At 48.7% G+C, this 13,847-nt stretch overlaps 1 protein-coding gene and 1 non-coding gene across 3 annotated transcripts; one reads left to right on the top strand and one right to left on the bottom strand.

Annotated features, from left to right (window-relative positions):
* The first annotated feature begins 424 nt into the window (after positions 1-424).
* Positions 425-13,053, top strand: PWWP3A (PWWP domain containing 3A, DNA repair factor). 2 transcript variants are annotated; one of them, XM_033082391.1, is made up of 15 exons: positions 425-476; positions 1,405-1,456; positions 2,100-2,195; positions 2,679-2,770; positions 3,019-3,089; positions 3,704-4,624; positions 6,009-6,122; positions 6,775-6,845; positions 7,283-7,359; positions 7,822-7,882; positions 8,070-8,145; positions 8,793-8,843; positions 9,240-9,670; positions 11,247-11,335; positions 11,546-13,053. In XM_033082391.1, exons 3-15 carry the CDS (start codon positions 2,139-2,141, stop codon positions 11,619-11,621), a joined length of 2,187 nt encoding a protein of 728 aa, XP_032938282.1. In that variant the 5' UTR covers positions 425-476; positions 1,405-1,456; positions 2,100-2,138; the 3' UTR covers positions 11,622-13,053. The 2 variants fall into 2 exon arrangements, with proteins under 2 accessions (XP_032938282.1, XP_032938281.1); XM_033082390.1 differs by lacking the exon at positions 425-476 and having other exon boundaries at positions 1,335-1,456.
* Positions 13,054-13,550: 497 nt separating this feature from the next.
* Positions 13,551-13,623, bottom strand: TRNAF-GAA. Its single transcript has one exon. It is a non-coding gene; the product is annotated as a tRNA-Phe (tRNA).
* Between the last annotated feature and the right edge of the window lie 224 nt (positions 13,624-13,847).

Below are 13,847 nucleotides of genomic sequence, written 5' to 3'. Positions count from 1 at the left end.
GGCCTCGGGCACTTCCAGAGATGGGGAAATCCCATCTCTGGGAATCCCATGCCGAGAATTTGGGGTTAGATCCACCTCGGATCGAATGGATCCCGCGGGTGCTGGGACCTGTCCCTTCCCGGCACCGGACGGGTTAAACCTCCGGCCAGCCCAAACCAGCAGATGACGTCACCCTCAGTAACAATGACGTCACCTTCACAGTGCCATGCCGCACCCCCGCCCGCCCACCCACAGTGGGCGTGGCTTATACATGAACATCCAATAGAAAATTATGTGGGCGTGGCTAAGGGCGCAGTACGCGTTCTGATTGGGTGAGCCTCGTGTTTTGGCCGCGGCGGGGAGGGCGGGGCGCCAGGAGACGCTCGCTGATTGGTCCGGAGGGCGATGCCGGGCGGTGCGCGCGGCGCATGCGCAGAATCTCGTGTGGAGGGCGGCGGCGGCGCGCGCGGGGGGCGGCGTTGTCGGGAGCGCGCACGGTAACGGTGCCCCCCCTCCCCACCCCCACCCCCCTCGCACCGGGGTCTGGGGGAGGACATGAGGGTCTGGGGCCGTCACCGGCACCGGGGCTGTGTTTGGGAGTCCCGCCCGTCCCTCCCCTCACCAGGGAGGGTTTGGGGGGGCGTCCCCTGTGAGGGGTTTTGAAGGGTCCCGTTCCTCCGCTCACCGGGGCGCTTGGAAGATTCCATCCCTCACGGAGGGGGGGGTTTGAGGGTCCCGTCCTTTATGGAGGGGTCTCTGCAGGGTGGTCCCGTCCTGTCCCGTCCCTGCCCTCACGGGTTCGGGTTTGCGGGCCCTGCCCCGTCCCTCACCCAATGCGGGATTTGGGGGTCGCTCCCCTCACGGATTCTGGGGGTCGCTCCCCTCACCCAATGCGGGATTTGGGGGTCGCTCCCCTCACACGGTGTGGGATTTGGGGGTCGCTCCCCTCACCCAGTGTGGGATTTGAGGGTCTCTCCCCTCACGGATCCCGGGAATCTCTCCCCTCACCCGGTAGGGATTTGAGGGTCTCTTCCCTCACCCGGTGCAGGATAGCGGGGGTCTCTCCCCTCACGGATTCTGGGGGTCTCTCCCCTCACCCAGTGGGGATTTGGGGGTCTCTCCCCTCACGGATTTGAGGGTCTCTCCCCTCACGGATTCCGGGGGTCGCTGCCCTCACCCAGTGAGGATTTGGGGGTCTCTCCCCTCACGGATTTGGGGGTCTCTCCCCTCACCCAGTGGGGATTTGGGGTCTCTCCCCTCACCCGGTGCGGGATTTGGGCAGGCTCCGCTCCCGTCCCTCCCCTCACGTGGGTTTTTTGGGGCCGGGCGGTTCCCGCTGTCCCCGCGCCGCCTCACGGGGGTCCCGCAGCGGCGCCGCCGTTCCGGGCGCCACTAACGGCGGCCCCGGTCCCTCCTCCGCCGCAGGGCCGCGATCCCGGAGCCCCGGCCAGCCCAACCCCTGCACCTTGGAGACCTTGTAAGTACAGCAAATCTTCCCTTTACTATGTTTTTTTTTTTTTTTTTTAATTTATTTACAGCCCTTGAGGAACCACTGAGGCCGCTCTGCTCAGGTTTCTGTTGCAAATCGTGTATAAAAATTGGGATTGAATGACATGTAATGAGTCGGGATTGAATGTCATGTAAAGAGTCTATCCAGTTATTTTTAGGGTGTAGTTCCCTATTTTCAGGGTTTGGTCGCAGGAAGCTGTGGATTGGGCAGGTCTGTGGCTGCATTGTGTAATTTCTGACTGTTTTTCTCACCCAACACACACACAGTGAGAACCATTTGTGCTCCTGGAATTAGGGGTTTTGTTTATCCTGGGGTTGTTTGGGTTGGAAGGACCTAAAAGCCCATCCAGTCCCATCCCAGGTTGCTCCAAACCTCGTCCAATCTGGCCTTGGACACTTCCAGGGATGGGGCAGCCACAGCTCCTACAGAAAAATTGAATTTAAGCTATAGTTTTGGAGAATGCAGCAGGGTGATATCAATGCAGTGATCCCAAAGGTAAAACAGTAATAACTGTAACAATATATTTGATTAGATCCTGTATTTCTTTCAAAAAACCAAAACCACTCTGCACAAAGGTGGGTGACTCCTTTATTCCCTTTTTTCCCCTCAGAACACCTTGGAATTGCCCTTCCCCACGTGAAGCTCAGCCATGACCGACCCAGAGTTCATTCTCTGCAAGTGGAAGAGGCGTTTGTGGCCAGCCAAGGTGAGGAGGAATGAGGAAATGTTTGTGGAGGTTGCTTGGAAAGGGCTGAGACAGAGCAGGAAGGAAGGGAGAGGTCCCAGAAACTGTCTGAGCTTGTCTGAGCTGTGGAGATGCCAGCAGGGAAAATGGAGAGGGCCTGGAATGATGGGATGGGGGGGTTCAAAGGGCAGAGTTGGGTGGGATATTGAGACAAAATTCTTCACTGTGAGGGTGGGGAGAGCCTGGAATGGATTTCCAGAGGAGCTGTGGCTGCCCCTGGATCCCTGGAAGTGTCCAAGGCCAGGTTGGATGAGGTTGGAGTAGCCTGGGACAGTGGAAGGAGTTCCTGTTGGATGAGATAGGATTTAAGGCCCCTTCCCACCCAATCCTTGCTGGAATTGTATCATTCCACAATCCTAAAGCTCTGTCAAGCTGCTTTTCTACAAACATTTTGCTGTTGGTCAGGATTTTAAATGAAGATTTTTTTTTTCACTTTTAACACAGGTTCTGTGCAAACCTGGAGTTGCTGGGAGCAGTCCAGTTGCCACCACGAAAAGGATGGGATTAAAAGCTGAAATCCTTGGCTTGGAGAAGCAGTTGAGTATCCTTGTTCCTGTCATGTGTTTACATTCTTAGAGTATGAAACAATAAGAGGAAGAAAGAAATCCTTTTATCTGAAGGTGCCTGTGAGATGGGATCCTGGATTTGCAGAAGGTTTAGGTGTTTAACCCTAACGAGGACAGGCTGGAGGAGGGAATGTTTGGGGTTTTTTGCTGTCTGAGAGCAGTTTTGTGGTGCTGGGAGTGTTCTGGGTGCTGGTTCCATTCACCTTTTTGTGTTGCAGGGTCAGTGTGAGCTCTGCAAACGCTGTTCCCCTGACTGAGGAGAGGATCAAGGCCATTGCCTCCACCCTGGGTGAGGAGGGAGGGGCCCAGATGTGCTGCTTTGTGTCTTTTCTAGGTGCAAATTACCCACAGAAAACCCCAAATGTGCTGCTTTGTGTCTTTTCTAGGTGAAAATTACCCACAGAAAACCCAAATGTGCTGCTTTGTGTCTTTTTGGGGTGAAAATTACCCACAGAAAACCCCAATGTGCTGCTTTGTGTCTTTTTGGGGTGAAAATTACCCACAGAAAACCCCAATGTGCTGCTTTGTGTCTTTTTGGGGTGAAAATTACCCATAGAAACTCAGCCTGGGGGGATAAATCTTGTGTATTCCACTCTTTTTCTATTCTCCTTTTCTATAAAATTGGAAAATCGGTTAAAAATGATCATTTTCCTCTTCCCTGGGGTGGTTTGTTGGAGGAATGGTGAAGAAATGTGAGTTTCTCTCAAAATGAGGCACTTCCAGCTTGGTCTTTGTGTGTTCCATCCTTTCCCTTGGGAATCATGGGTGATTTAAATACTCAATTTATTTTCTTAAAAGCAACACTACAAGTAACATCTATTATTTTCTTTAATAATACATTTTGTTTATGATAGACTAATGATGATAATTTCATTTATTGATGTTTTTTTTTTTCCTCATCAGAGCAAAAGAAAAGCATGAGTGAGGCCGTGGAGGAGCTGCAATATCGCTGTTCCCTTAAAATTGCTCTGGATATTCTCCATCAGACTGACTCAGGCAGTGAAATGCCACCTGCAGAAGGACCAAACCCCGAGTTTTCCCAGGAGAAATCTTCCCCACCCACCCCCTCCCACGGCTTCTTGTTGCACTCTCGCTCTAAAAAACCAGAACCTGAGGCTGCCAAGAGGAAAAGAAAACCCCAAAAGAACTGTGGGGTGAAGGATGATCCCAAAACACGGAGCCAGGGAGGTGCTGTGGCTGCAGAGGGGGGTGGGAAAGCACCTGGAGGTGGCACAAGCCCTGCCAGGACACGTGGGGGTGGCACAAACCCTGCCAGGTGTGGTGCCAGGGACTCGTGTGTGCCACCAGCCCCTGAGAGTCCCAACTGCAAAAATGCAGAAGCAAAATCCTCACCCAGACACAGGAAAATCCAACCCAGAGCAGAGAATGGAGTCTCCTGTAAGCCAAAGGCTGGGAGAAGTCAGCAAGGAAGGAAAAGAGGATGCAGGGATGCTTCCCACCTGGATGAAACACAAGTGGCTCCTGAGGAGGGGTCTCCAGCTGTCCTCTCAAAAGCTGGCACTGTGGAACCTTCCAGAAAGCCTGGAGGAACATTCCTGGATCCCTCCTGTGGAACTGCCTCGGATGAGCTGGAGAAAAGCATCAGCAGTGAGAGTGAGAACCTGGCAGAGCAGCTGCATGGGAGGAGAGAGGCAGAGGGTGGAAAACACCTGGATGGGGGCCCAGGGACAGACAGGAAAGGCAGGAACCCCCCTGGATCCTCAGCTGGGCCCTCTGGTGCCTTCCCTCAGCCTCAGCAGGAGGAACAGCAGGATCCCTCCCAGCTGGCTGGGAATAAAGGCCCTGACTCCGAGGAAGATGAAGGTGGGCACATCCCTTGGGGCAGGGAAACCTTCACCCCACGTGGCTCACCTGGGAGTGGTGCTTTGCTTTTGGGGCAGTGCCTCTGCAAGTGCTGCTTTGGTTCCTTTTGGTTTCTGTTCCTGGGAAGTTGAAATGCTGATCCCTGCAGTGCTGGGTGGTGTTGGGGTTGTATGGAATTGTTTGGGCTTTTCCTTGGAAAGCTGGGGTTTTGTTTTCTTTGTTTTGGTTGAGTTTTTTGGGTTTTTTGGGTTTTTTTTGGTTTTTAGGTTTTTTGTTTTTTGGTTTCTTATTTTTTGGGTTTTTTTGGGGTTTTTTTTGGTTTTTTTGTTTTTGTGGGGTTTTTTTGGTTTTGTTTTGTTTTTGTGGGTTTTTGTGTGTTTTTTTTGTTGTTTTGTTTTGTTTTTTGGGGTTTTTTTTGGTTTTTTTGAGTCTTGTTTTCATTTACTTCTCTCTGATACATTGAGATTAAATGTTTTTAAATGAGCAGGTGCAGGGTCCTGAATCCAGCCCCAATTAGGATGTGAAGGTGTGTCAGGTCCCCTGTGGGGCCACACTCAGGTGTGTCAGACCCTGTGTCCCCTTTGGGGTCACACTGAGGTGTGTCAGGTCCCCTTTGGGCTCACCCTCAGGGTGTCAGACGCCTGTGTCCCCTCTGGTGTCACCCTGAGGTGTGTCAGGTCCTCTTTGGGGTCACCCTCAGGTGTTTCAGACCCTGTGTCCCCTTTGGGGTCACTCTCAGGTGTGTCAGGTCCCCTCTGGGGTCACCCTCAGCTGTGTCAGACCCTGTGTCCCTCTGGTCACCCTCAGGGGTGTCAGGTCCCCTTTGGGGTCACACAGGGGTGTCAGGTCCCCTTTGGGGTCACCCTCAGGTGTGTCAGACTCTGTGTCTCCTTTGGGGTCACCCTCATGGGTGTCAGACCCTGTGTCCCCTCTGGTCACACTCAGGGGTGTCAGGTCCCCTCTGGTGTCACCCTCAGGGGTGTCAGACCCTGTGTCCCCTCTAGGGTCACCCTGAGGTGTGTCAGGTCCTCTTTGGGGTCACCCTCAGGTGTTTCAGACCCTGTGTTCCCTCTGGTCACACTCAGGGGTGTCAGGTCCCCTCTGGTGTCACCCTCAGGTGTGTCAGACTCTGTGTCCCCTCTGGTCACCCTGAGGTGTGTCAGACCCTGTGTCCCCTCTGGGGTCACCCTCAGGTGTGTCAGGTCCCCTTTGGGGTCACATAGGGGTGTCAGGTCCCCTCTGGTGTCACGCTCAGGTGTGTCAGGTCCCCTCTGGTGTCACCCTGAGGTGTGTCAGGTCCCCTCTGGTGTCACCCTCAGGTGTGTCTCACCTCTCTGAAGCTGATCCTGCCCTAATCCCTGCATTTCTCCTGGTGCCATTGCAGGGCTGGAACCCTCTGGGATGTGCTCCAGGAGAGTTTCCTCGGAGAGCCTCCCTCCCCTCTCCCCTCTGGCAGATGAAGAGGAGGAAAATTTCCCAAGTGTTCTGTCCCATCGAGGTGAGAAACCAGCACAGACCTGAAGTTCTTCCCCTCTGAGTTTTACTGCAATCCATGGGGGTTCCAGGAGGGAATCCAGCTGGGATAAAATTCATTTTCTGGCTCTATTTTCATTTAATTTTGCTGCAGAATGAAGTAAAAAATCCCTGAAACTGAGCAAGGGCTTGGGATTGAAGTTGCTGCCTTTCAGTTCAGAGCTCCCTGTGCTGCATTTTGGGGTCACTGTGAAAATACTGAAGAGAAATTCCTGGAGTTCTGTTCAAAAGTTTCAAAAGTACACATATATGTATATATTGATATATATATATAGTAGTAAGCTGTCAATATGGGGATAAAGAGTAAAATATCCTAAAATAACTTTATAATACTTTTATCCCCGATTATTTGCTCTATTTGTGTTAAATATTAAATTCTGCAACTTTCAAATTAATTCCAAAAATAAAGACAAAAAAAAAGTTTAAAGTTTATTATCAAAGACTGCACTTGCTCCCCCACACTTTTCACACAAAATTAACATTTCTACCCAATTAAACCAAAACCACAACATCTTTTGTTGTGAAGAGAAGTTTCTCTCGGAGGAGAAGAAGAGAGGGACAGCATCCTGTCTTGTTTTATGGTTTTTAAAGAAAATTTCTCTTCTTTTTCGTGCCAGAACCCAAATTCTTCGAGGAGGGGATGTTGGTGTGGTGCAAGCTGCGGCGCTATCCGTACTGGCCAGCCGTGGTAAGAGCAGCTCCTGTTCCTCACATCCTGCTGATAAGGAGCAATTCCCCCTTCTGCAGTGACTTTTGCCCTTCCTGAAGGTGTTAAAGACCTTCCAGTAGAAGCATTTCAGGATTCAGAGAAGTAAATTTGTGCTAAAAGCGCTCAAAATGTGAGAAATTCACACCTGTTGGTGCAGAGCAGGGATTATCCCAGTTCTTTTTGGAGCAGGGCTTTGTTTCTTTGTTTGCCAAAGAAAAGGGAGGATCTTTGTGCACTAAAAATGCTCCCTTGGGGGAACTGGTTGCTGCTTCCTCTTGAATTTTTTTGTATTTGTGTAATAGAAGAAAGTTGCACCAATAGGAGAGATTTAAGTGTGGGTTGTGGTGGGTGATATCCACGAAAAATCTCCCTGCTTTATCAGGATTGGGATTTTTGAGGCTTTATCCTCTCTGCAGGTGAAAGCAGTGAAGAGGAAACACCGGAGGGCCTGTGTGCTCTTCATAGATGGCACCACGAATGAGAAGAAAAAAGGGTAAAAGTGGATTTCCATCCCATGCTGAATTCCAGTCTGTGGCTCCAAGCCCTGTGCTCATTTCCTGGTGCAGGGTGAGGACAGTCTGGGAGGGAGGGGCTGGCCCAGGTGAGGCTTGCAGGTGCTTTGTTATGCTGCAGGTTGAGACAGCTCCCAGTCCTTGGGAAGGGCTGAGGAATCGAAAACAAAACCAAAAAAACGAAACAAAACAAAAAAAAAAATCCCTGAAGTGCAGCCAGTCCTTTCCTTGTGCTGCCCAAACTTTCTGAAAACTTTAAGTTTTCTCTAAACCAGATATTTCTCATTTGTTAGAAGATTCCATACTTTTAACTTGCTCTGGAAGCAAAAACCATTAAAATTAATGCTCTTTAATGGGAAATGGGATTTTTGGGGAGAAGCAGAACTGCAGTAAATAAACAGGAAAATGGGGCAGTTAAATGCACCTCTGTGTTTCTTTCCAAGTTTCTCAGTGTCTCTGAGGAGCCTGAAGCACTTTGACTGTGAGGAGAAGCAGGAGCTCATTGTGAGTATCCCAGAGATGTGGAACTGCAGGATATAAATGACCAAGGGGGGAATGTGGGGTTTGACCCCCCCAAAGCCTCCCTCATCCCTGTGACAGCTCAGGCAGGAGCTGTTTTATTGTGAGGAAAAAATTATCATGGACTATTTCTCTTGGAGAAACCCTCCAGAAAATCCTCCTTGTTCTGCAGGAACGAGCCAAGGAGAATTATTGCAGGGAAATCCAGTGGTGCCTCCAGCTGATCCTGGACTATCGGATCCGAGTGGGTAAGGAGGGGCAGCACCGTGGAATCACCAAATCCCAGCGGGGTTTGGGTGGGAGGGACCTGAAACCTCACCCTACCCTGGGCAGGGACTCCTCCCACTGCCCCAGGGTGCTCCAAGCCCTTCAACCTGGCCTTGGACACTGCCAGCCTCTCTGGGATCCAACAAACAACATCCCTTCCTCAGAAAATGTGGGTTCTGCCACGAAAAAGAAGGGAGATTTTCTTTAAAAACAATAAAACAAGACAGATGCTGCTCCTCTCTTCTTGTCCTCCAAGAGAAATTCAAGCAGTTTCTCTTCACAACAAAATGTGTTGTGGTTTTGGTTTAAATTAGGTAGAAATCTTAATTTTGTGTAAAAGATATGGGCAATAAGTGCAATCTTTGATAACAATAATAAACTTTGCACTTCTCTTTTTTTCCTTTATTTTTGGAATTAAAGTTGCAGAATTTAATACTTAAACAGAACAGACAATTGAGGATACAAGTATTATAAAGTTATTTTAGGGTATTTTGCTCTTTATGTCCATATTGTCAACTTACTATTATATATATATATATATTTATATACTGAGATCCAGCAGGAAAAGGGAACCCCAAGCTTTTATTCCTGAGTGGAACTGATCACTGCCTCTGTTTTGGGTTTTTAGGTTGTCATTCTTTCACTGGGTCCTTCCTGGAGTATTTTGCTGCTGATATCAGTAAGTGAATCCATCCTTTTAGGAATTTTTATTTTGGCTCCAACATTTACACACTGACTTTGGCACCAGACCCAGAGAGGGGCTGCTGGTAAATTTACAACTTGTTGTAATTAAGGGTTTAATAAATTAAATAAATACTGATGGTTCAAGACAATCAGGTCATGGAATCAGAGAATAGTTGGAGTTGTGGCTGATGCCTTATGTTGCAGAGTCCATGTCAAGTCCCTGATATTTTATTTTTTCTTTAAGGCAAATAAATATTTTGATGCTGTGTTTTTTTTTTAACCTCTTTGTTCGGGAAGAAAAACTCAGCAATAAAAACCCTTATTTCCTATTAATATGGCTATGACAACTCTTTGTACATTTAGAAATGAATTGTTGTGGTTTCTGTTTCAGGTTACCCAGTGAGGAAGGAGGGATACCAGAGTGTGGTGCAGATGGCATTCCCAAACACACAGGAGGAAGGGGCTGGAGAGTCTTCCTCAGACACCTCCCCCCAAAAACCCCCGAGGAAGCTCCTCCCTGACAGGACCAGAGCTGCCAGGGACAGGGAGAACAAAAAGCTGGTGGAGTTCATAGTGAAGAGCAAAGGGGCTGAAGAACATCTGCTGGGGATCTTGAAAAGTGGCAAACAATCCCGCTGGCTGAAGAAATTCCTGAGCTCCAGCCGCTACATGACCTGTGTGGAGACTTACCTGGAGGATGAGGAGCAGCTGGACCTGGTGGTTGGCTACCTGAAGGAGGTGTACAGGGAGATGGACACCAAGAACCTGCACCAGATCCTGGGGGATGGCATCAGATTCATCTCAGATGTGCTTTTACCTGAGGTGAGGGAGCGTGGAACGAGCTGTGGGGGATAAATGACACTACAGTAATTTCACCATTATAAGCCGCATCATTTTGACTAAAATTTTGGTCTGAACCCAAAGTGTGGCTTATATATGGACAAAAGAACAAAAAGTTGCTGTTTCAGTTTGGAGGACAGGTGTCTGCTGAGACAGGAGGAGCTTCTCTTTGAAATGGAGAATGTAAACCCCCTCCCTCCAAATTATAATAAATTTTGAAATCAAGGGGCTTTCAGGCAAAGATATGGGAATTAGGAATAACAGTTCTTTACTAGGGAAATTAAAATAGAAATACAGTACTACAAAGAACAAACCCCAAACCCTGACAGAGTCAGAGTACAACCTGACACCCCATCAGTCAGGCAGGGTGTTGGCAGCAGTCCCATTCCATGGTGGCTGCATCCTCCTGCAGTGACAGATGTGGCTCAGTCCCATTCCATGGTGGCTGCATCCTCCTGCAGTGACAGATGTGGCTCAGTTGGAGCAGTGCTCCTGTACAAGGTGCAGTTTCCCTCTGGAGCTCCAGTGGTGATGTGGAGGAGTCCCTTTTCCCTCTGGAGTCCAGTGGAGAAAGGGGCTCCCTTAGTGTCCCAAACCCTCTGTTTTTATCTTGGTAAGAAATGTTGGGCTCTTCCCCCTGGCTGGAGCAACTCCCAATGGGATGCAGTAATTTTATCAGTGCCACAGTGGGACTCAATGGCCATGAGCAGAAAATGACTGGCTGGAGGAAGGATGGGTTGTGAAAAGATAAAGAACACTGCCCCAGCTGGTTTATAAACATGGCCATGAACAGGAGATATCCCATGAGATAAAGAACACTGCCCCAGCTGGTTTCAATGGATGCCCATTAGCAGAATATCTCCCACAGAGATCAGGATCACTGCCCCACCCTCAACAGATGCTGATAGAACAGATCCCTTTTATTACACCCTGTATTGTAACATGCAGCTTATAATTGTGAAATTACTGTAATTCCCATTATTTATTGTGACCTGGGGAGAGTTCCCAAACCTGAGCCAGGCAGGAATATTCACCCCTGCCTGCAGCCTGAGTCACTCAAATGCTGATTTTTAAACACAGAAAGGAGAAGCTTCAGGTATTTTGTTTTTTTTTCAAACAGACTTTCCTGATGTTTTTTAATTACATCTGAGATGTTTCAAAGCTTTGTTTCGGGGTTTCTGCTTTAATTTGGCAACTTCTCAACATTTTCTTGGTCCTTTGTGTGTGACAAAGTGGGAGGTGTTGTGTTGGCTGTTGTGGATACCTTGTATTCTTCCCAGGAATTTTCCCAGGAGAACATTAACTCGTGTAGAAACAAAATTACTGTGAAGAATATTTTAATCTGAGGACAAAAATACCCCCCAGGGGATGATACTGAACAATTTCATATTATTTATTTAAGAATTTCAGGCACTCAGTGAGTGGTTTCATCCAAGTTTTCCAGGTAACTGAAGAACCCTTCTCTCAAATTGTGCTCAGCTGAGGCAGTTTCAAATCCCTGGCTGTGATTTAGCTTTGCTTATTGATTATTATTATTAATTATTCAATGCTTTTCTAGGCCATCATCTGTGCCATTGCTGCTGTGGATGACATTGATTATGAGAAGGCAGAAGAGAAGTACATTAAAGGACCACCTGTGAGCAAAAGGTAGATTTGTTTTCAGGATTTTTAAGGGTTTTTCTCCTTTGTTGTTGGATACAGAAAAGTTTGAGGTGAGGGCAGGAGAGCTGAGGGACAAAACATGGAAAATATCCCAACTGAGCTACTCCAACACTGCAAATTTAATTTATCCTGGTGCTGTCATCTAGACAATAACATCCTGGTTTAAATTAAAAACTTCTCTATTTTTCTTTCCAGAGAGAGAGAATTGTTTGATGAGCAAGTCCTGGGAAGCAAAAAGCTCAAGATGGAGCCAGAGGCTGCAGAGAGCTGAGGAGTGGCCAGGGCTGCTCAAGGCCAGGTGTAAATACCCAGTGGTGATTTCTATAAAATGTGGCATTCTTTGTAAAGTCTGTGTGTACATTCCCAAATATTCTGCTCTCAACCCTTGCTGTTTCACCGTGTTCAGGATCCTCATCCATCAGTGCCCTCCTGGGGGGATTCCAGAGACCCCCAGAGCTTCTGCTGCTCCAATTTCCACATGGATTCTTCTAGGCAAACACCCAGTCTGGGAAGGGATCTTGTCCTGCTCTGTGGCCTCCTTGCTGCTGATAAACCCAGGGGGTTCCTGGCAGGAAAAGCTCCCAGGGGTTCCCCTTTCCTCCCTCATGGATCTCCAAGGCTGGGAAATCAGATTGGTGCCCAGAGCTGCGACCTGGATCTCAAAGATTTGGGTTTTTGTTTTGTTATGACAAGTAAAATTCTGTGGAGAAGGAATCCAGCTTTGCTTCAACAACAGCATTTCCTTTTCCTCTGACAGTGAACCAGTGGAGTGCTGGTTTATTGCCTCTTTTGGGAGGCTTTTAATTGTCTTTTTCTCATCTAAATTCCCAATTAAATCCTGCCCATCTCCCTGCCCACCTTTGCTGGAGCTGTGGCACATGGAAGCAACTAATTAATGATGAATAATGATAAATGATACATAAAACTCTCTGATTAGGGTTTCTCTGTGATAATGAAATGTGATCTCCTTGCTTGTCCAGTAAAACCCAAGATGATTTGAAATGAAGAAGTTGAAATTGGGATCCAGATGTCTATCTTGGCTGTAGTAATTATCTGAATATATTTTAATTACACTTTTAATTGCTCTGTGCTCTCGAATGAGTTTTACCATGGAATCTTTATTCCTCTTATCTCAAGTACCTCAATTATAGGGACAGGCCTGGAAGTGAAGGTTTTATTAAAATCTTTGAGGAGGGATAATGAGTTTTGTGGGATAGGATGAAAAATTAATGTTGGAGTTATCTCAGAGCTGTGAGTGGCACTTTGGAGCTGAGAGTTTGGGGAGGGATTTCCTGCCCCTCATCCCAGTGCTGTGGGGTGATTTGGAGATGGGAATCAACTTCCCCCTGCTGCACATGCACCCTGTGTTCCCTTCTCCATCAAAACTCCTCGAGTGCTGCTCAGATCCTGCTCCACCCCCGTGCACAGAAGCAGAATCACCTCCCCTCCCCTTCCCTGCAGCTGTGGAATCCTGCAGGGCTTTGGGCTGGAGGGGATCTCCATGGGCTCATTCATGGGCAGGGACCCCTCCCACCATCCCTGGGTGCTCCAAACCCCTCCAGCCTGGCCTTGGGCACTTCCAGGGATCATCCTGCCCTTGTCCCACCCCCTCCCAGTGCTGCCCCACCGGTCACTCGCTGGTCCTGGGCACCAGGCTCAGCCTCACTGTGTACTAAATAAAGTGGGATGAAGTGAATCATCAACGTTTGCTGCCTTTGTTGAATTATTTTGATCTGTGGTGGGTGGTGCTTGCACCCCAGTTTTACAGCAGGTGAAGGTTGTTTTTATACAGCAGATAGAGCTGAGATATCCTGTTTCAGTTTCACGTTATTCATCACTGGGAAATGAACTCGGTGGTTTTGGTTTCTTGTGCTTTATTGGAAAGGGGCTGGCACACACCAGCTCTGCTTGTGCTTGTCCAGTGTTAATGAATCCATGTTCCCTCAGCTGCCTCAATGCTCAGTGTAAGATCACTAAATCAGATTTATCATTAATTCATAATTAATATTTAATATCTTTAATAATTATCATAAATTCCGTGTTACAGCCCATGGTGCTTCATTCCTCCCTGCCTGTGGGTGTGTTTCCAGGATATTAAACCGATCAAGTGCACGGTTTGGGGAGAGAATAACGAATTCCCAAGCTTCGGGGGATGTTTTGGGGTGAAAATAGAGCTTTTATAACCAGAAAAAGAAGCTTCTGCCGAAACCCGGGATCGAACCAGGGACCTTTAGATCTTCAGTCTAACGCTCTCCCAACTGAGCTATTTCGGCTGCACGGCGGCGCTCCGCCCCCCCCGCCCGTCACCGCCGCTGGGCAGGCGGGACACGAGGGGGCCGTGGAGGGGGGACACGGGGCGGAGTAGGGGACATGGGGACGCGCGGGCACACGGGCGGGGTGCGGGGACACGGGACAGGACGCGGGACAGGCGGGAGGTGGGGCACGGAGACACGGGAACAGGGCGCGGGGCAGGGTGGGGAGCACAGAGACACGGGCG

The sequence above is a fragment of the Catharus ustulatus genome, chromosome 29 (assembly GCF_009819885.2).
Source record: "Catharus ustulatus isolate bCatUst1 chromosome 29, bCatUst1.pri.v2, whole genome shotgun sequence".
Classification (NCBI taxonomy): Eukaryota; Metazoa; Chordata; class Aves; order Passeriformes; family Turdidae; genus Catharus; species Catharus ustulatus.
Note: the sequence above shows the minus strand (reverse complement) of the source record. Positions and strands in the feature narration are given on the sequence as shown.

What these genes read in the sequence shown, in the direction of transcription:
- PWWP3A (XM_033082391.1), top strand. Translation starts at nt 2,139, where the DNA reads ATGACCGACCCAGAGTTCATTCTCTGCAAGTGGAAGAGGCGTTTGTGG. An exon ending in AAGTGTTCTGTCCCATCGAG is followed by an intron (nt 6,123 to 6,774) that starts GTGAGAAACCAG and finishes TTTTCGTGCCAG; the next exon opens with AACCCAAATTCTTCGAGGAG. An exon ending in CAGATGTGCTTTTACCTGAG is followed by an intron (nt 9,671 to 11,246) that starts GTGAGGGAGCGT and finishes ATGCTTTTCTAG; the next exon opens with GCCATCATCTGTGCCATTGC.